The 19,467-nt window shown below is 48.2% G+C and overlaps 1 protein-coding gene across 2 annotated transcripts in view; it reads left to right on the forward strand.

The window, feature by feature from the left end:
* RAB6A (RAB6A, member RAS oncogene family) overlaps positions 1-19,174 on the forward strand; it is a 72,160-nt gene extending 52,986 nt beyond the window's left edge. The window contains exons 3-8 of one of the 2 annotated variants that reach the window (XM_044450141.1): positions 4,030-4,083; positions 5,858-5,963; positions 9,784-9,895; positions 11,725-11,818; positions 15,714-15,780; positions 17,126-19,174. In XM_044450141.1, the coding sequence (XP_044306076.1) occupies positions 4,030-4,083; positions 5,858-5,963; positions 9,784-9,895; positions 11,725-11,818; positions 15,714-15,780; positions 17,126-17,190 (498 nt within the window). In that variant the 3' untranslated portion in view covers positions 17,191-19,174. Of the gene's footprint in view, positions 1-4,029; positions 4,084-5,857; positions 5,964-6,031; positions 6,138-9,783; positions 9,896-11,724; positions 11,819-15,713; positions 15,781-17,125 lie in introns of both variants that reach the window. The other variant, XM_044450140.1, reaches the window with a different exon arrangement.
* Positions 19,175-19,467: the final 293 nt, after the last annotated feature.

Genomic DNA, 19,467 nt, shown 5'->3' on the forward strand with positions numbered 1-19,467 from the left:
AGCAACTAAACTCTCTGAGCAGTGAAACGCCTTTTGTGGGATGGGGGTCGGAGTGGGGGTGGACTGGACAGACCTATTCTGTCCTTCAGGTTGTGATTTCTCACAATACTTGTCCCCTAATTGCACCTGCCTCTTCTGTACCCTAGTTATATGCCATGTTGCATTAGCAGGGCTCTCTCCCTTCCTTTCTCTGTATATGGCCAGGAAAAACACATTAGGGTTATTTTGCCTCTGTGCCCCATTTCTTTAATAGAAGTGGGGAAAGAGGAGGGAAGGGAGGCAAGCAGGAGTCGTGGCCTTTCCCACCTGGGACACATGCTGGCTTTCCCTATTTGTCTGGTGCAGCTGTTGACATTACCCTGTATGAACGTGGTTGAAGTGCTTTGCAGATATAATAAGTAAGTCCTTGTCTCCTTTCTACCAAAGGTTTTTGGCAAGTGGGAAACAAACCACCTCAGTACAAGGGGAACTGCGTTTGCATGCTCAGAATGATTTGCACAAATGTCTGCTGAATATGCATTGTTTGGGAATTTGCATGGTTTGGAAGAAGCTTGCGCCACTTCCGGGTGCAAGTCTTGTAGCAATTACTTTGTCAAGGGTGTAGGGTGAAACAGGCCAACATTAGTGTTGAGGATGTTGGAAAATGGCAGCCTTGGGAAGCAATTAAGAAACAGTGTAGTAGATTTTGCACTGGCCCCTGGTTCTGAGACGTCACCACATGCAACATGTTCCCAACCATACAGGTTGAACTTTGAAATGGCAGATGGGGCTCTAGTAATGACAGGATGTTGAGCTTTCCGAGCTAGCCCACTTTGGGATAATTAGTCTCAGCCACCTACATTCATTAGGCACAACCTCATTTGGCAGAGTTGTCCTTTCTCCCATCCTAGCATGACATCTCCCTTCCTCAGTAAGACTTTCTGCTTTTTAGTTACACACAGGTGTGAGCTGCAGAGACCAGAAAGGACAGAGAGGTTGTTTGTCTGTAACTGCTGCTATTTGCGTGGTCATCTGTGAACTCTCAAAGGCTTTCATATTTTGTTCTTTTTGATTTCTTCTGTGGCAAACTCAAAACTGAGAGGCAAGCAGGCACTGTCTGGAGCAGGCACACCTCCCGCCTAATGCTGTGTTTAGATCTAGAATGTTCTGTGCGATATCGTTGACCATACGCATGAGTTCACAGAAGTTCCTTGAACTACAGCAGTTTTTTCTTGTCCATCACTATAAAAGAATTAGAGCACTTATATTTGCTGTTTGTGGAAAATACGGAGTTGCTAGCTGCTGTTTAGGACTTCAGCTGTTGCCTGTCAGTTATCGATAAGCTTTTTTCAGGAGAGTAGCAGTGAGATAGACTTGGAAATCCATGCAGCATTTCCTACTGGTTCTGAGAAAAAATGAAGGGGATGAAATTATATGCCTGGCAAAAATATGCTGCTCACATAGCACAGAGTAAAAATGGGTTCTATGAGCATTCAGGGAGTGCAGGTAATTTTATATTCTAATTTTTCCATTTTATGTATGAATCACAGCATGCTCATTCCAGAATAAAGTCCAAACTCTGCTGCTTTGGCAGGCATTGTAGTGTCTGTTTAGCAAGCAAGATAATGCATGCAGAGTTACAGTATTTTGGCTACCTTGCACTCTTTGAGTAAAGCTGCCTCTTTGCTTGCTTAACTTCAAACACACAGAACAGGGACAGAATGGGACGCTACACTGTCTGGTGACCAGTGCAAACCCTTGAGACTTGTTAAGTTTGTGGTTTAGATGCAACCACGTTGTTGACTGGAGCAGCTACTCAGCTGCATATAGCACAGATTTGGTGAAGAAGTCGAGTTTTGCATGTGACCAGGATCCTTTTCAGCATAAGATAGCATACCATTGGCTAGAAATGACCTCTGCGTTGGCTTAACAGACGTGCATACAGGAAGCAGGATCCACCCTGAAATCCTTAAATGGAACACCCATTGTTGCTGGAGATGGGAAGTGTTAAATAACTTTCTAATAATCAGCTATCCCATCAGCTGTACCATAAGGCAAATCTGCTTGCAGTTTTCCTTCTTCTCTAACCCTCACAATAACACAGCAGGTTGTATGCAGATAAGATGCTGAGCTGATCCCTCAGTGTAGGACTCTTCCAAAGGAAATATCCAGTCCTTTCTAGCGTTGTCTGCTGCTTCTTGGAATACCCCGTGGGCTTTTGTGTTGGATCTGCTTCCAGAAGGATCTGGGCAGGCTCTGGAATTGGGTGGGGGGCAACAGAATGACATTCAGTGTGGACAACTGCAAGCTCTTGCACCTGGGACACAGGAATAGGAGCACTTACGAAAGGGATCTCAGGTATTTGCCAACAGCAGGCTGAACATGAGCCAGCAGTGTGAAGTGGTGGTCAAGAAGGCAAACACCATCCTTGGATTTATGTCCAGAAGCATGGCTTCCAGATCCAGGGAGATGTTGATACCGCTCTGCATGACTCTGGTGTGCCCACAGCTGGAGCATTAAGTCCATCTCTGGGCTCCACATGATAGGAGAGACATGGCTACATTAGAATTGGTTCAGTGCAGGGTCACAAGAATGGTAGCCGGGTTGGGAGGGATGACATATGAGGAGAGATTAAAGGAACTGGGTCTGAACTGAAGGAACTGAACTGAAGGAAATTAGGAGGGTAAGTACCCGGAGGAGGGCTTTCTCTGCGGTGGCGCCCAAGCTATGGAATGCGCTCCCCAGAGAGGTCCGCCTGGCGCCGTTGTTATTTGTTTTTCGACGCCAGGCAAAGGCTTTTTTATTCAAACGTTATTTTAATTGTTAATATTATTTATTTATTTTATTCTTTGGCCGGGGCAACTTAATTTATATTGTTTTATAGGATTCTATTTATTTATGGTTGTGAGCCGCCCCGAGGCTTCGGCGAATGGGGTGGCATAGAAGTTCCCTAAGTAAATAAAAATAAAAAAATAAAATTTTCAGCCTGAAAAATCCAAAGATCCAAGGGGATCTTTTAACAACTTTTAGGTAAGTGAGCGCTGTGAGCTGTTCTTCCCTGCAGTGGAGGGCAGGACGTGTTACAGTGGGGCAAAGCTCGAGGAAAAAGGGTTCAGTTTGGATGTCAGGAAGTGCTTCCTAACGGTGAGGACCCCTAGGATATGGAATGGGCTTCCATGGGAGGTGGTGGAGGCCCCATCAGTGAGGGTGTTCAAGGAAAGACAGGACAACCACATGATGGGGATTGCATGATTGGAGCCGGCTGGAGCTGGGGGCTAGACCAAATGGCCTGGGAGGCCCCTTCAGACTCGCTTTGCTTCTGTTTTTCTAAGTACCGCACAAAACGTGTGTTTCATGCATCTGTAAGGATGAAACTCTAGGCACAGCAATGTGCTTGCCAAGGCCTTGGAAAGTGAAAAGGCAGGTATGATTTTTTTATTTTTCGGGCCAGGTCAACTCATATTATATTGTTTTATACTGTTCTTATTTATTTATTATTGTGAGCTGCCCCGAGGCTTCGGCGAATGGGGCGGCATAGAAGTCAAACAAACAAATAAATAAGATTTTGCCAAATGGTCTTCTAAGTAAGTAAGTAAGTAAGAAAGAAAGAAAGAAAGAAAGAAAGATTGATTTTGCCTAATGCAATGGGCAAAATCTTCAGGGTCACTCCACTTTTTGAACCTTTTCGGCTGTTCTATGCTTTCTCTCTGTCGCGCATGTGCACTGTATGAAAATCTCTTGGAGAGCAGGTTTTTTGTATGAAGTTCTAGTAGCTCCTAGCAGAGGTCAACTTTTGCTGCTTATGTTAACGGTTGTGTCCATAGAGATTCATTGTTGATCACATACTTGAGATCTAAAAGGAGTTTTGCTGATGACTATAATGTTACATTTAATGTTGCATTTAAGTAGATCCAACACTGTATCTGAGGTGCTTTGTGCTATTTTCATTGTTAACCTACAGCAGAGCAGCTCTCTCGTTCTGGAAACAACTACCTGGAGAAGGGATCTGCACTCCCTTTTTTACTCACCAGTGGAAACTTTGTTTTGCAGGCAACAATTGGCATTGACTTCTTATCCAAAACCATGTACTTGGAAGATCGCACAGTGAGTAAGAATTTTGTGGTAACTAGCTAGTACTCTCGTACGAAGAGTGTGGATCACTGTCTTAAGTAGGACACAGTATGCAACTGCTAGAGCAGCCTCGGCCTCCAGGTGAGACCAGCTGAGGCTGCCGCCGCCAGGTATCCAGCAAGCCGTAGTGGGGGGGAGGGGGTTGCCTCTCTGACATCGCCCGTGCAAACCTTTGCGCAGAGCCATGCGGCCTGCCACCGCTGGCTTGAGAAACATCGAATTCGGCACACACTGTATGGCAGACTCTGTGAATTCAGAAACCCAGATCTTAATGGAACGTGCTGAGAAGACATTTTTGACTGAATTGGGGGTTTTACTAGCACTGCAGAGACACTAAATTAAACTAGCAATTTACTGAGTGAGTGAAAGCTGTCTCAATGTTGTAGTACAACAGAGATGCAAAATGTCATATCTTTTTATTGTACAGCATGTTCCCAAGCTAGAAGAATGCAGACTTGTGTGATGCAGATCATTCAGTGGGCAGAAAGGAAAGCATATCCTCTGCTTTGCTTCTATTTATCTCCCATACATAAAGGGCTTTTCAGCCCAAACTCTCCCCACAATTTCCAAAGCATGAGCCAATAGCACAACAGTTAAATGTCACGCCGGATCCAGGGGCCCACCTTAGCTCACATTGGTCCTGCTCTTTTACTAAGAAAAGCTGGTCCAGTTAAAACCTCCTTTCAAATTCCCAAGGTTGTCTGTTTCTGGCCTATGCATTCATTGCACAACACATTAAGTAGTGAAGGATATATTATCCTTTTTTATCGCTGCACATTCCACCTCTCCCGTGTTGGAGCTCAGGGTGACAGACAGAGTTCCCAGGCCATCTAGGCCCAGACAGGGACCAGATCCAGAGCTGCTGGGCTTCAGCAAGCCTGCTGCACTGTATGCCTTCAATCCATCCTCTTTTCCAGTTGGAGCCAGGGCAGATGTTACCCAAAGGAACTCACCTGGCATTCCCAAGTTAAAATCCAGCATGTTAGCTACTTACTCCAAGATATTCTCTGCCCTCTAATGTGGTCCCCGTCCTTACCAGGCTTATATATTAATACACATATCAGCAGAAACCACGTTCATGGAATCCAGTGAAAGATGCCCTTCTAGGGTCTGTGCCTAGCCCCTGATGAGCCAGTGGTAACTCTCTCTCTGCTCCCAGCCCTCACGTGGCCGCTGGTGGGAGTCTAGTCTGATCACTGCCATTTCTGAATTCACATTAAGAGTGACTGCACCCCACCCTGTCATGAGTGCCGATTTGGTTTTCCCTTTTTGTTTGTTCATTTAAATTGAAATTCTCTTTGGGCCATGGCTGTCGGCTACCAGTTCGCTTTGTGGATAAAGCACACTGGTCTCCAGTCTGCTCATTGTAGCCGCCACTGGTTTCTCTGGAAAGATCAGGTATACTCTGATTTTTCAGCCCTTGCACCTTTGTGCCTGTGGGGCCCTTCTAGGGAGGGATGCCTCTGAATTCCCCAAGCAAGCCGCAACTGGGCGTGCCAAATACTGCCTGTGAAAGAAACAGCCAGGTTGGCACTGCCTTCAGTATTCCTTGTCCTGCCCTCCACAGACTCTCCTTCAGCCACAGAAAAGCCCCAGCTGCCTGCTTCCGCTTGCAACCTCAGAGCAGTTCCCTCCATGCATGAGTCTTATCATTTTTACTTGGCTTTTTTACTTTAAAAAAGCAATCAGTTTGATTCATTTTCAGGGGCAGTTCGGCTTTTTTTTTAAATGTTCTCCCATCCCACAGATCAGGTTGCAGCTGTGGGATACTGCGGGTCAGGAACGTTTCCGTAGCCTCATTCCCAGTTACATCCGTGACTCTGCTGCCGCTGTAGTAGTTTACGATATCACAAGTAGGTATATTTTGCTCTGCCTTTGACGCTTTGTTTTTTTCTTGCTTGTTTTGACTGATTTCCGTTAGGTACGGTTGCAATTATGGGACACAGCAGGTCAAGAGCGATTCAGGAGCTTGATTCCTAGCTACATTCGTGACTCCACTGTTGCAGTTGTTGTTTATGATATCACAAGTGAGTGGGGGGGAACTTCTGCCTTCCTGGGACTCTGTTCTGCCCCCCTTCCTCTGTCCCTCTCAGCCCCTTCTTCATCTTCAAGCCTAGCTGTGCATGCTGTACCCACAGTCATCTGCTTGTACCTCATTCTGGCATGAAAAGTGTTCCTTGTCGGGTGCTCCAGGTGGGAGGCTGCTTTGTTTCAGATGTCTTTCATCTAGAAACATGTTTTGAATTTGCTTCACAAGAGCTGAAACCTAGAGCTGGCCAGGGCTGCACCTGCAACCTGAAAAGCATTTCTTAAGATCGTGTGCAGAAAGCATTTCTTCACCTCTGATTAGGCAAAATTCAGCTTCACACTGGGGACTTGGAAGACGACCTCTAGGTTGAAAGCTAAGGTTTTGCAGGTTTGATCCCTGGCATCTATGATTTCCTAAATTCAAGCGCCATCTGTATCCTCTTGAGCAAGCCACGAAGATTTTGCCCAGAGGTGTGCCTGGATTTGCTCCCTTGAAGCAAAATCTCTATGCTTTTTCTCTTGCATTTTTCACTTCTTCCCCATCCCCTCTCTCACAAGTGTGTGTTCAGAACTCCTGAAAACGCACCACCCGTCTTAGTTCATCTGCTGTTCTGTGGGTGTCGCTGTCATGTGTTCGGCTTTTTCTGCAAACGGGGATCCCCAAAGTGAGCATCTTTGCTGAAGTCACCTGCTGCTTTTCCCTCTTGCGCCTAAGAGCTGGGCGTGAGCTCCAAGAATTGTAACATTATTCTTTCATATGTCACAAGAACATCTTTTCTCCTAATTAGTTTTGTTCTTTCATTTCCTGTGAAGGTATGTACATTTTTAAGACATAAACTTAAGATTCTTCATCTCCCTCTGAAAGACAATTGAAAATACTAGCAAGCATTTTAAAACCTAACTTTTCAGTTGCAAGGAAGTTAAACTTTAAAAAAACCCCTTCGTTTCAAATCACCTTGTATTGCATAATTGAAAAGAATTAGGAAAAGGATTGCATGCAAATTCATAAGAGTTGCTATTTAAGCATAAAGGCCTGAAAAATTAAGGTCTTTCCTGTAAAATGAAGATTTTTTTTACCAGTTTGGCTTAGCCTCAGTGGACATGACCTTTAAGTTCTTTACTTTCTGATGAATTCAGTGTCCTGAGGCATGAACATAAAACCTTTTGTTTATTAAGAGACTGGCAAGTGAACTGTGTCTGTGTGTGTCCTTTTCAAATTGAAGATGTATGTTTCATGCTCCGCATTTGCCACGAGACCCAGCCCATTTCTGCTTTTGTGCAACCTTATGCTGATGTTACACCAGCTTTGTGTTGTCTTTGACAAGTGCCAGGGAGGAGGTGGACAGCAGTGGGAAAGATGGAGTCCAGCGAGTCAAGACTCAATTCAGGCAAGAGAGAGAGGGCACTGTTGGTTAGTGGAGAAAGCTAATTAGAGATTCGGGGTGCAGCCTCTTCCAGGTGGGGTTGCTCTTCCTCTAGAGCAGAAGAGTGGTGCAGCTTGCGACCTGTGGGCTGCATGCAGCCCCCAAGGCCTTGTTCTGTGGTCTTCTTGCTGCTCAGAGCCCCCCCGCCCCCCCAGTCTGGATTCATGTGATGGCATGGGCGTGATTGTGCTGAGCTCTCCTGAGGCTGCTGTCCCGTTCCACTTTCTTTCTGAGGCTCAGGAAGAGAGCGGGTCAAGCTGGTGGACTCGTGAGAGCTTGGCCCACGCTGCTCCCTCTGACAATGCAAAGACACCCCAGAGCCTTTGCGCTTGTCAGCAGGGTTGGGCAGGGCGTGCTGGCGAGAGTCGGTCAGCTTAAACACAAGAGGCTCAGCATGCCAATTCCAAGAAGGAGGGAGGGGCCAGGGGTCACACGGGAGGGTTTCTGGGCAGAAGGAGCAGGAAAGAGAGGGATGGGCCACCCTGGGGGAGTGGCCAGAGAATGTATTTCATTGTGTGGCCCCCAGGTTCTGTGTTGAAATTCTCCTGCGTCCCTCGTGGTACGAAAAGTTGGGCCACCCTGCTCTAGAGGACCCATTCCAAAGCTCGGGTGCTTCTGAACCCAGCATTGGTCCCACAAGGGTGTGCCCATTGTCCCCCCACTCTTTGGAGAAGTCAGCTCTGGCTGCAGAGATCCATGCCTTCATCACCCCTTGCTCGGAGTACACAACACCCGTGACATGAGCCTGTCCTGAAGAGTGCTAGGTTGGTACAACTGGCACAAGATGTGTTGGCCAGATTGTTTCCAGCACTTGCTCTGACTTGGCTGCCGTGGTCTTGGATCAGCTGCTCTGGCTTTCGGTTTCTTTTTGGGTGTACTTTGAGGTGGTGGCTTTTGCCTATAAAACTCTGAATGGTTTTGTGGCAGGATATCTAACAGACCACCTCCTCATAGATGACCTTGCCCTGCAGCTGTGTGCACCACCAAGAGAAACACGATTCCTCTCTGCTGTGGCCACACTTACTCATGAAATGCTTTCCCTACCAAGGTTAAAATCTTTTAGATCAACATGGCTTCTGAATTATTTCTAATTTACTTTAATTTTCCCTGAACTGAATCTATTTGTGATATTCTTTAAATAATTAAATTGTAAGTTGCCTTGCGGGGCCCTTTTTTAGTGTGGAAGGGGACTCATACATCTTATAAATACTTACCTGCCAGGTGAACTTATCTGCTAAAGTTTAGGCAAACAGTTAGCCTCTGACAACCTGCTTCAGGGGCACGCCACTGTTGACTCGTAGCAGAAACCCCTTCAGCAGATCATGCCTGTCTTGCTCACAAGTAGGGATGGACTGAATTCTTGCACTTCACACGCAGCCAACCTGCCCTGAAACCTTGTCAAGAATCGTTCTGCCGAGATGCTGCTCCTGCCGAGAATGCACTCTTTCCAGCATCGCTCTTTCTTGCACTTTAATTGGTGCTTGCAAGCTTTTTATTTCTTCAAGCTGCCTTGGTCACCACTTCTTAGTGGAAAAGTGGGATAAGGAAACGCCAAATGTGCCATCCCCAGTGAAACCTGATGGGATTGAGCCCATGTGCACATCACAAGTTCAGCCTTTACCTTACTGCCACTCAGGTGCACCTGTCATTATGTGCAAGTATGATGCTTGACCCCACTCTCCAAAATAATAATAATAATAATCCCTGAAAACTTTTTTGGCAGGGGGAGTAGAGAAGATTTCAGTTAAATCTTGAGGGAAAACAGTTACTGAAATATTTTTGCTTTGCTCACAGCCGTGCTTCATTTTCTAGTAATTGTGTCACTGTTATTCCACAGAGATACTCTTTAAGAAGAGTAGATTTCTTTCAAACTGTTGTGCTCCATGAAGAGCCTTCTATTTTAGTGAGCCATAGCTTATGCAACAATTAAGGGGAAGGAAGGTGGGATTGTGCTGTTTAGTCTGGTGGGTTTCCCTGTGGGGATATGTGCTGTTTCCATACCAATGTCAGCCTAGTTCACGATTGCCTGCCAGGGCTGCGGCCCACCCCTTTGCTGAGAAGCTCCTCCCAAGACAAGCCAGAACTTTGCTAAGCTTGCCGCACAGATGACTGTCACGGAAGACTTGGAGCAACTCGCACAAATGCTCTGACTACAATGCGGATATTGTAAGCCTCGTTCTGTAAGCTGACCTTCTCCTTTTTGTCTGCCTTTCCTTCCTAGATGTAAACTCATTCCAGCAAACCACAAAGTGGATTGATGATGTCAGAACGGAAAGAGGTAGTGATGTCATCATAATGCTAGTTGGAAACAAAACAGATCTAGCAGATAAGAGGTAATGCAATTCATTTCTTGCCTTTGTGGCCATGCCAAGCATATTTTATTAGAAAGACTACTCTGTGCTCCAGAGCCTAAGACCTGGCTTCTGAGGGGAAAGGAGGATGGTGCAAGGGGGTCCGTGGCCTGTGCGCATTACTGTGAGAAGAGGCCAGTCACCGGGGTCCTGAGGAAGAGTGTTCCTCTTGTAAACAAGCCAGCCTGCTCTTCCCTAAGTCCCTGGGGATAATGTAGAGGACGGTGACAGCTGCGGTTTTAAAACTTACTTGCTCTTTAGCACGAGAAATGCGTGCTTTCCACATCAACATGTTTGATCTGCTGCCTTGCAAGCAGAGCCGTGGAGTGTTCGTAGAAACGGAGAAACAGAGCGAGCTAGAAGGGGCCTCCCGGGCCATCTAGTCTGACCCCCGGCTCCAGCCGGCTCCGCTCACAACATGCCCACCATGTGCACATCCAGCCTATCCTTGAACACCCGCACTGATGGGGCCTCAACCATCTCCCGTGGAAGCCCATTCCACACCCTCGGGGTCCTGACTGTCAGGAAGTGCTTCCTGGCATCTAAATGGAACCTTGGTTCCCTGAGCTTGGCTCCGTTGGTGAGCTTTGCTCACTTGATGTGTCGTACTTTTCTGTATGCGACTTTCCTCTGAGTGTACAACATAGGCACACCCAGAGTTCCATGGGCTGACTGCTTGCAGCCCTACCCCGCCACTTCTGTCAGAATCTAGAAATTTTCCAGGCCATGGTTGCATATGTTACTCACCTGCTTTGGATGTTAGTGTGCCAAAATGTGCATGTTGGAATGACAATTACTTTGAAAAAATGTCTTTCCCCTCTAACTTTATTAGGAATACATTTTTTGTTATGTGCAGAAAATTTCACCTTGTGCACAGACAGTTCCCTCACTTTAGCAGATGTTCACGTTTGCTGCATCCCTGATTCTTTTTGCCAGCCAGATGTGGCACAGCTACAGTGCCATCTACAATTGCACCATAACCTTTCCATCTGGTACCTTCCAGATTTCTGAGCTGGAGCTCCCAGCATCCCCAGCTACCATGCTCATTGGCCAGTTGATTGTGGTAGAAAGGCATTATAGACCCATCTGTGTGGAAGGCTATGAGACATATCTCAAGAGACACTTCCAGAGTATTAGGAGAGAAATAACTACTCTTCATTCATGAGTAAAAAAAAGTCAAGACTGTGGATAAAAATCAGCAACCACAGAGTTTGCCCTTGAGTTGGATTAGGAAGCTTTCCTGTGAACTTTTCTTTTTAGTAACAAGAAAGTGGCTTCGCTCACCTCCTCATCTACACCGTTCTTCCTTCACTGGCATGATATCCTTTCCCCTGCCTCCCCAAAGGTTCTTGGTCTCTGGAAGTGTATTTGGTTGCCCACCACCTTGTATGCTTGGAACCCTCTTGTAGAAAAGCTCTATGATACTCCTGGGTCCTGACTCCCAATGCTGGTGCAGCACCTCCCTCTTCATTGCAGCCTTTAGCATAGCACCGCTTTCTGAAATATGCACGACTCGTTACCTGTATCCTCCTCCACAAAATGTGTGCATTTCAGGGCCCTGTCTCCCTCGCTTACTGCTTTGTATAGCACTCCATTCACCGTAGGGCTATAAACATACCAACCCCTGCTAATAAACAGAGTCTGCCTGGCATCCATGAGAACGTGGCCTTTAGGAGTGCTTCTGAAGTGTGTGTGTGTGTGTGTGTGTGTGTGTGGGAGCAGGGATGGCAGGTACCGGGGGGGGGGGGGGGCAGCCAAGATTGCAGGTGCTTGAAATGCTACCCTATTCAACGTGCTCCTTTTTTCTCCAGGCAAGTCTCTATCGAGGAAGGCGAGAGGAAAGCCAAAGAGCTGAATGTAATGTTTATTGAAACTAGCGCAAAGGCAGGGTACAACGTAAAACAGGTAGGTCTCTGTAAACTGCCCAGAGATCTCTGGCCACTGGGAAATACAGAAGCGTAATCGATGTCAAAGACGACAAGTTAGCATCTCCAAGATGAGGTGTTTCCAAATCTGGGCACAGCACAATAAGTTGGATTGATGTGCTCGCTTTTGGTTTGAGCTCAAATGGTTTGGGTTGGTTCATTCATTCTGGTTTTGTTTTTTGTTTTGTTTTTTTGTTTTTTGCTTATGTGTCCGTGTAGTTGGACACATGGAGAATTTGTTCATGAAATGGCTAGTTAACCGATGATAATACCATCAAATAGTCCTTTTCACCTGTGCTACATTGGGATCATGTGAGCCCATATCCTTGAAAAAGTTTAACGCATCTTATAATCTGGCCCTTAAATCTGTAGACTGGGATCAGTGTTGGAGAATATAAGATTGCATCGTTTTAGTGTCTCTAGCCACATCCACCCCTGCTGTGTAAGAAGCAGAAACAGGTAGGATGTGGGACCAGGTGGTCAAGGTGGGCAACAGAATGCAGAGCTAGGTTGGCCCAGCTCATAATGAAAGGCTAGTATACATCCGTAAACATGTTTTCTCTCAGGAATAGCGTGTGAATTCTTTCGCCTTAAAAAGAAAGACCTTCCCTTCCTTGCTGCGCACCCCCTGCTGTTGCCCGCCTTCACTTGACGGGAAGCAGGAGTGCTCACTCAGGGTGTTCCAGAGAGGACTGCAGCGACACTGACGTCGTGCGCGTCCTCCTTGCTCTTTCACGTAGCACAGCAGGTGTGTCTAGTGTGCTTGTGCCGTGGGGCTTGAAGGACAACTGCAGAACCATCCCCTTAAAAGGGGGGTGAGGATGGAAGACACCCCGAGGAGTCGCAGCCAGTAGCTGTGCTCAGTGCACAACCGCACTGCAGATGCACCTGCCACAGAAGCCGTGAAGCGGCCCCTCGCGAAGAATAAAGCGGTGAAGGGCCAGGAGCAGCGAACACGGGGCCCTTCTGACTATCAGCGCTTCAAGAGCTGCCCCAGAGCAAGATGGAGCACTTCCCCCTAGAAAGCAGTGCAGAGGACTCTGGCCTCTCCTCACCTGCTTGCGGCGGACACGGCGCTTCCTGTGCTGCTTTGGTACAAGCAGCAGCGATCAGAGTGCAAGCGAGGCGTGTCCCGCTGGGTGACCCTTGCGAAAGTTGAAACACTTTGTGCCTTTGTTCAAAGGAATTCTGCCCCGGAGATCCTGCAGGGCAGGCGCTGGCCTAGTTTCGATGCTCCAAAGGAGATTTGTGGCTGCTTTCTCTGTCTCTCCTGGCAGGTGCCATCAGGGTGTGTGTCAGGGGGCAGTACTGTGGCTCTCTGGAGACTGGTGACAATAGAGTTTGTTTTGCAAGATGAGATGTCACGCTTTAACTTAGTTTTATTGATGATGAGGATGGGTCCTCTGCCCGCTTCACTGGAGTAGAATGTCTCTCATTTGACAACTTGCAAGTGGTTCCTGGCCATACAGACCGTAGGGTGAGCTTCCTGCCCGTGTGTGCAAACCATTTCCAGTGCATTGTGCTGCCAAAACACCAGGCTGAGGCAAAGGGGAAGGGTGCCGTTACCCGTCGGAGGGTCTGTACAAGGAGCTGGATCAGACGCAGGTCCCTGGGAGGGTTCCTGTGCTCCAGGAGCATCAGCCACCTAACACAAAGACCGGTGCTGCAGCACATGGGAGGTGGGAACTCAGAGATGCTGCTGATCTCCTTCCACATGCCACGAAAAGAAGCGTCAAAGCACCGAACGAGGCTTTGGATGGCTTGTGTTCTGTTAGCGCTTCTATGTAGGCCCTCGCAGAGCTGACAAAGCCCTGTGCTTTCCTTCCCTCCTGGGCCAGCGCAGCTTGCTTCCCACTCCCATCCTTTCTGCTTCCCCAAAATAAAAATCTTAATATACCTTTGCTGAAGCAAAGATCCAACCATTGGTGGGTGCTTGTTAAAACAATGCCTGGGTAAAAAGAAAATGATTACCTAGGATCTGCCCAATTCTTTCTTTTTATCTGTGGTAGGAGATGGCATTGCCTGCAAAGCAGGGAAGACGGCGGGGATTGGGTTTATTTGTCCGTGTCATTTCCATGACTGCCCTTTATGGTCAGATTTCGGGGGGGGGGAGCGCTGGCAAACCTGACTCCCCACCACCACCTGTTCCCACCCTGGGGGAAGCCATCTAGTCCAAGGAGGCAGTGTGCTGTTCTGGCAGACTCTCGGTGTTCGCCGCTCGTGCAGTGCAGTAATGCGAGCTTGACTCGTGCTCTGTGGGGATGAAAGGAGCTCCTAGGTGCCACGGCCAGATGCTTTTAGAAGGCCACGTGCAGGTATGTGGCCACAGGCCCCAAGCAGGAAGGCAGTTCATCCTCCGTGGAGTCTCCGAGGACGGGTGCAGGCCCTGAAGCGAGACTGTTGCCACTTTCTGAGGAGGCGCCATCCAGTTGGGGTGCTGGAGAGTCATGACAAATGCCAGTCCCCTCAGCACCGGCCGGTTCCTGTTGCAACGCTTCAACTGAGCGCTTGTGGTATTTGCCAGCTTAGGGGAGCCAATTTGGTCTAACGCGCTGGGCGTGGAGCCCACCTCCCCCTGTGAAGGCCCCCTTCCAGGCCGGCCGCCTTCGGTGAATACATCCTCCTCCGGGAGCATTGATCAGACAGCAGGCCTGGGTGGTGAGCCCTCCGTGCAGAATCTGCCCGTGCAGGAATCTCTCCTTTACACCCCGTTCCGCTTCTCTGCGAGGAGGCTTGGACCTCAGGGGGGCTGGGCGGGCGGGAGGCGTGGTCGGGAAGCGGCAATACAAAGGGGGTGTGTTGGGGGGGGGCAGTAAGGCTTAGCCAAGTCTGTGCTTTTTGTGCAGTGGCAAATGGTCAGTCAGCAGCGAACAAGACGGTACCAGACAGTGTTGCATTGTGTGCTGTGGGGCGAAGCCGCAGCGTTGTCGGCCGGCCCCGTGTGCCTCGGCGCTCGGTGAGAATCTGCAGTCCGGGGGGACTGCGTGAAGCGGGCACTGGCAGGGAGGGAGGGAGCGCTGGAGTGCGGATGCCGTAAATTCCCCATACAGCTTTCCAGCTTTTTGTAATGTCTCCCTAATTGGATTTAGTCCCACTTGCTCTGAATGGTAAATCTACTTTATCTTGACTTGCTTCTCAAATCCCCCCTCTTTAGTATCGCCGCTTTGGAGCAGAACCTGGCCCAGGGCATAATTGGGTTCCCGGCTTAAACGTAAAGAAGCGATTACTGCGTTTTTAAATGTCAGTTTCCCTCCACTGGATTTAAATGCAGCAATCCAATTGGTTCCCGTCAAGTGACTGTAACTTTTTAGAGAAACGCTTCACATTTAACTGGGATACTTTCATGTACTGGAGGAAGCAGCAAAGGTGCCGGCAGCTGGTCCAAGGGGCCAGTGAGCGCGCAGCCCCCAAACACACCGAGGGCGTTTGGAGTCGGGGTGGCAACCGATGCGGCGGAAGTGGGCTGAGTGGAGGAGGATGCTGGCCAGCAGGTGTCTGGACGTTTCTAGAGAGAGGGAGACTTTCCAAACTTTGTGAATTTTTGAGGGGAATCGTTTTGTCGTGTGTGTGTTGAATGTAAAACCAAGACAGATGCTCAGCCTCGCACCTTCATTAAAGGCGAGTGTAATTTCATTTAGATGGCATGTGTCTGTTCCCTCCCTTTGGATGCAGGCAAACATGTCCAGATGCTTGGAAAGAACGTACAGGGTTTTTTCTTCCTGTGTTGGCTGGGAGTGCTGCCGGCTATTCCTAAAGCACGGCGCCCCGTCCCCAGACCGGAGCAGTTGATTGCAGTGTGATGTTTTCCTCCCTCCCTGAATTGGTTACTTCATCTCTGATGTGCTTTACCTGGTTTCTCTCCCCCCCCCCTCCAGCTTTTCCGACGTGTGGCTGCTGCCTTGCCTGGCATGGAAAGCACACAGGACAAAAGCAGAGAAGACAGTATCCTTTTGCAGCATATGGCCCAGTTGAAGTTGCTCCTTTTGAATTGGGGTGCGGGAGGGAAGGGAGGTAAAGAGCTGGCACCAAACACAGACAGAACACGGATTACTCAGAAAGGAGACCAGCGCAAGAAGGGGCGGTTCTTGCAAGGGGGCTCCAGGTGGCCGTCAGGGCTTGGGGTGAGCAGCTGCGCTCAAGGTGAAGGACCCAGTGTGTGGACGCGCATGAACACATGGCAGGAAGGACTTGCGGTGTGAATAAAGTTCCCGGCTGGTTCAAGCAGGGGCAGCCCCCCCCCGCCCCGCCGAAGTGCTCACTGGCCTGTTTAGCCCAGAGGGAAACTCCTTGATGCCCTGCACGAAGAGCGACATCAAGCAACCTCTCTCCGGCGAGCTGTCGGAAGGAGATTGATGCGTAGAGAGAGTACGGAGCCCCACTCCCCACTGCTGTCGGAGAAGGTGTCAATACCATCCATTAAGTGATGCCTCCTCTTAGCTGCAGCCGGTCCCAGCTCAGGGAGGGCAGGATGATGCACAGAAATGTTTAGCATGCCATCGAAAGCCAGCTTCAGGGACGTGAGCTCAGCCTCCAGATGCGAGACGACTTCCAAAGCTGCTTGCGGCAAAGGGTTTCTGCATCCTGAGCTCTCCCCTAATGAATCAGTGGACTCAAAAGGCCCTTTCGCTGTGGCAGTTCACTTCGCCCTGCCCTGCCCTGCCCTGCCCTGCCCTGCTCGCCTGGGGCCCCTCGTTTTAGATCAAGCCCTTAATTGTAAATAAGAGCTCCACTCACGGCTCTGTGAAGCATTTGCTCCAGCCGCATGGACGGGGAGCCATTTAGAACAAGCACAGTTTGTTCCCAAAGCTTGGCCACGTGTGTCGTGAGGCCCACAGACCCTCCCCACGTCAGCTCTTTCAGTGGCGCATGAAGACGGACATCAAGTAGCAGAGGGGCAGCACGGAGCACCACTGTTCGGCTTTGGAACAGTGAGAACGGTGGTGAAACGTGGCATGCGTGGCTTCATGGGCTGAATGGTATTCCTGAAGGGCCGCCGTTCTCCTTTCCCTTGGATTAATCAAGAACGAGGCTGCTGAGGAGCGTGGAAGGGGGCCAGGGGGTCGCCGGCCAATTGCTTTGAGTGGAGTGGTACATATTGCCGTCCAAAGGAGTGCAGGGTCATCCGAAATCTCCTCACTGCATCACTGGGTAGTGACCTGTGATGACTGTACCACATGCGCTTTCCGAGTCCCTTCGAAAAACCTCACATGCTTCTGAGACGCGTGCAGTTAAGTGCCAGGCCTCCTTTTCCTTCCTGCTTTTATTTCCCTTGACGCTTGTTTTCCAGTGATTGACATCAAACTTGAAAAGCCTCAAGAGCAGCCAGTCAGCGAAGGGGGCTGTTCGTGCTAATAGCGCGTGGCTTTCCTCTTCCCTTTCTCCAGACCGTCACCGCTTCTTCCGACCTCCCTCCCTCCCCTTCCCTCCCTGACTCATTGACAGCAGTGTAACTTATCGGCTTGTTCCTCTTCCCACCCCGTCCGTAACGTAGCACGGTTCATCATGGCTGCCTGTTTCGTGAAGATGATCTGTTAGCTTCACAAGCACAAAAGAAAGTCGGTGTCTTCGTTATTTATAAGGAAATTTTAAAAAGAGCCAAAACAATCCTAGCATGTTCCAATCATTCTTAAAGAAACAACCAGAAAGAGAGGTACATATTTGCTTTTTAAAAATACTACAATATTGCACTTTTTGAAATATTGGAAATGGGGGTGAAAATGTTTGGATTTGATAGAAAGGGATGTGCAGGGTAGAAATCGCCAGTGCCGAAGGCCAAGTGGTGCGGGATGGCCGTGAGACTTCCGCCTGTCCTTTTGCAAAACCAAAAAAGCCCGCTTTGCCTTTTCAGCCAAGATCCTCTGACCGATTTTCTAAACGGCATTTTAGAAATGCAAAGTTGGCTATTGCATTTTAATTGTTTATTTCCAGTCGTTTATGGTATGGCCAAACAGCTTCTGGGCACCTGTTAATAAGATGCTTTCTGTGGCAGGGAAGAGTTGCGCTCATCCATTCTGCAGAGTGAGGAAACCTCCTTTTCTTCCATGCAGTAGCCCTGTAGAACAAACAAGCTCTCCCTCAGTGCACCTTTTGGCAGTTGCTGTTGGGAAACTCTAAGTGGCCTCTGGCATTAAAGACTATTTACTTAAGCTGAGCCACTTTCCAGAAGGAGGTTCACAAGCTAGCAAACTTTTAAAAATCCAGTAATTAGGAGGAAGAAGGGACAGAGCAGAAGAAGCTATTCTTGAATTTCAGTTGAATTGAGGAAGGAGGCGTTTACTTGTAAAAGTAGATTTTAAAAGTCCTGGAGATGATGAAGGAAGGGAACATAAGATGGAAACAAAACTTAAAATTATGCAGATTTTTGCCTTTCTTTTCAGCATTTTTTATGTTGGGTCTTCATGAGTTCTGTGTACTGGTTGTTTAGTATTACGTTTAACTGAACTACAATTAACTATGGTTTCTTTCGATATTTATTTCTTTGCTTTGTTATTTTTTTTTACTGTGTTGGGTTTTTATTTGTATCTTTTGAGGAATTCTGTTAATCCATTTAGAGTTCCAGTGATGTCACAAGGTGTAGCTATCCAAGGAACAGGCTGAGACAGGGGCACACCCATTCACACACGTACTCTAGAAGGTGCACTCTCTAAATCTGTACTAGTCATTGTGAAGTTGCTGTGTCAGTTAATGCAACTGTAAATACATTGTTTGCAGGAAGAGCATTTGCAGCTGGGGAGGGGTACAACACGGGAAAGCCTTCATGCGTCTCCCCTGTCCAAGCGATAGTTTAAAATGGAGGGGTGGGGGAGTGCTTACCTACGCACCCCCCTCCATTTTGGGGGAACGGCTCCTCCCCATTCATCCCAGCTTTGGATGTGTACATGTGAGGTCTCTCTTTCCCTGCATTGTGCAATTGGAATAGCAAAATGCATTACTTTAACCTGAGTTTCCAATAACTTTGCATATACCAGTAATGTCATGTTAAAGGGCAGACTAAGACATACAAATGCTTTAATGCAATATTGAAGAGGTGGCTTTTTCTTTTCCTTTTCCTTTTTCCTTTTTTCTTTTGGAATTAGCATGTCTAGAAATAAGTGTTTTAAGTATGGCAACAGATGATGATCTTACCCTGAAAAGAAACTAAAGGAGACCAAGCTACTTCTCCTGTATTGTTGTATTCTACGTGTGCAAAAATGAGAAAGTGATCCATCTTGCTGCTTTTTAATATTGAGTTTTCCGTGTCTTGGGTTATTAAGCAATGAAACGTGTACACGGGTTGGATTTTTTAAACATGCACAGAATTTTTTGCTTCCAATAAAGTATCTAATCAAAACACTAAGAACAGACAGCTTTCCTCTCCATTCATTTTGCTCCGCTTCTACACTTGGAATGGGATGTGGCCCAGTCCCCATTCGTAGGCTCGCCTCTTCTGTTCGCGAGGATGGGAGCTGTGGTGGAAAGGTAGAAATCTGAGCGGAGTAGCCAGACCTCCTCGTTGCAGCGCCTGCCTGCCTGCCTGCCTTCATTCTTGGTCCCAAGAATGCTCAGCTCATAGAAACATAGGAACAGAGCGAGTCAGAAGGAGTCTCCTGGGCCATCTAGTCTGACCCCCGGCTCCAGCCAGCTCCGCTC

Source organism: Varanus komodoensis, unplaced genomic scaffold, assembly GCF_004798865.1.
Source record: "Varanus komodoensis strain SLA01 unplaced genomic scaffold, ASM479886v1 scaffold63, whole genome shotgun sequence".
In the NCBI taxonomy this organism is placed as follows: domain Eukaryota; kingdom Metazoa; phylum Chordata; class Lepidosauria; order Squamata; family Varanidae; genus Varanus; species Varanus komodoensis.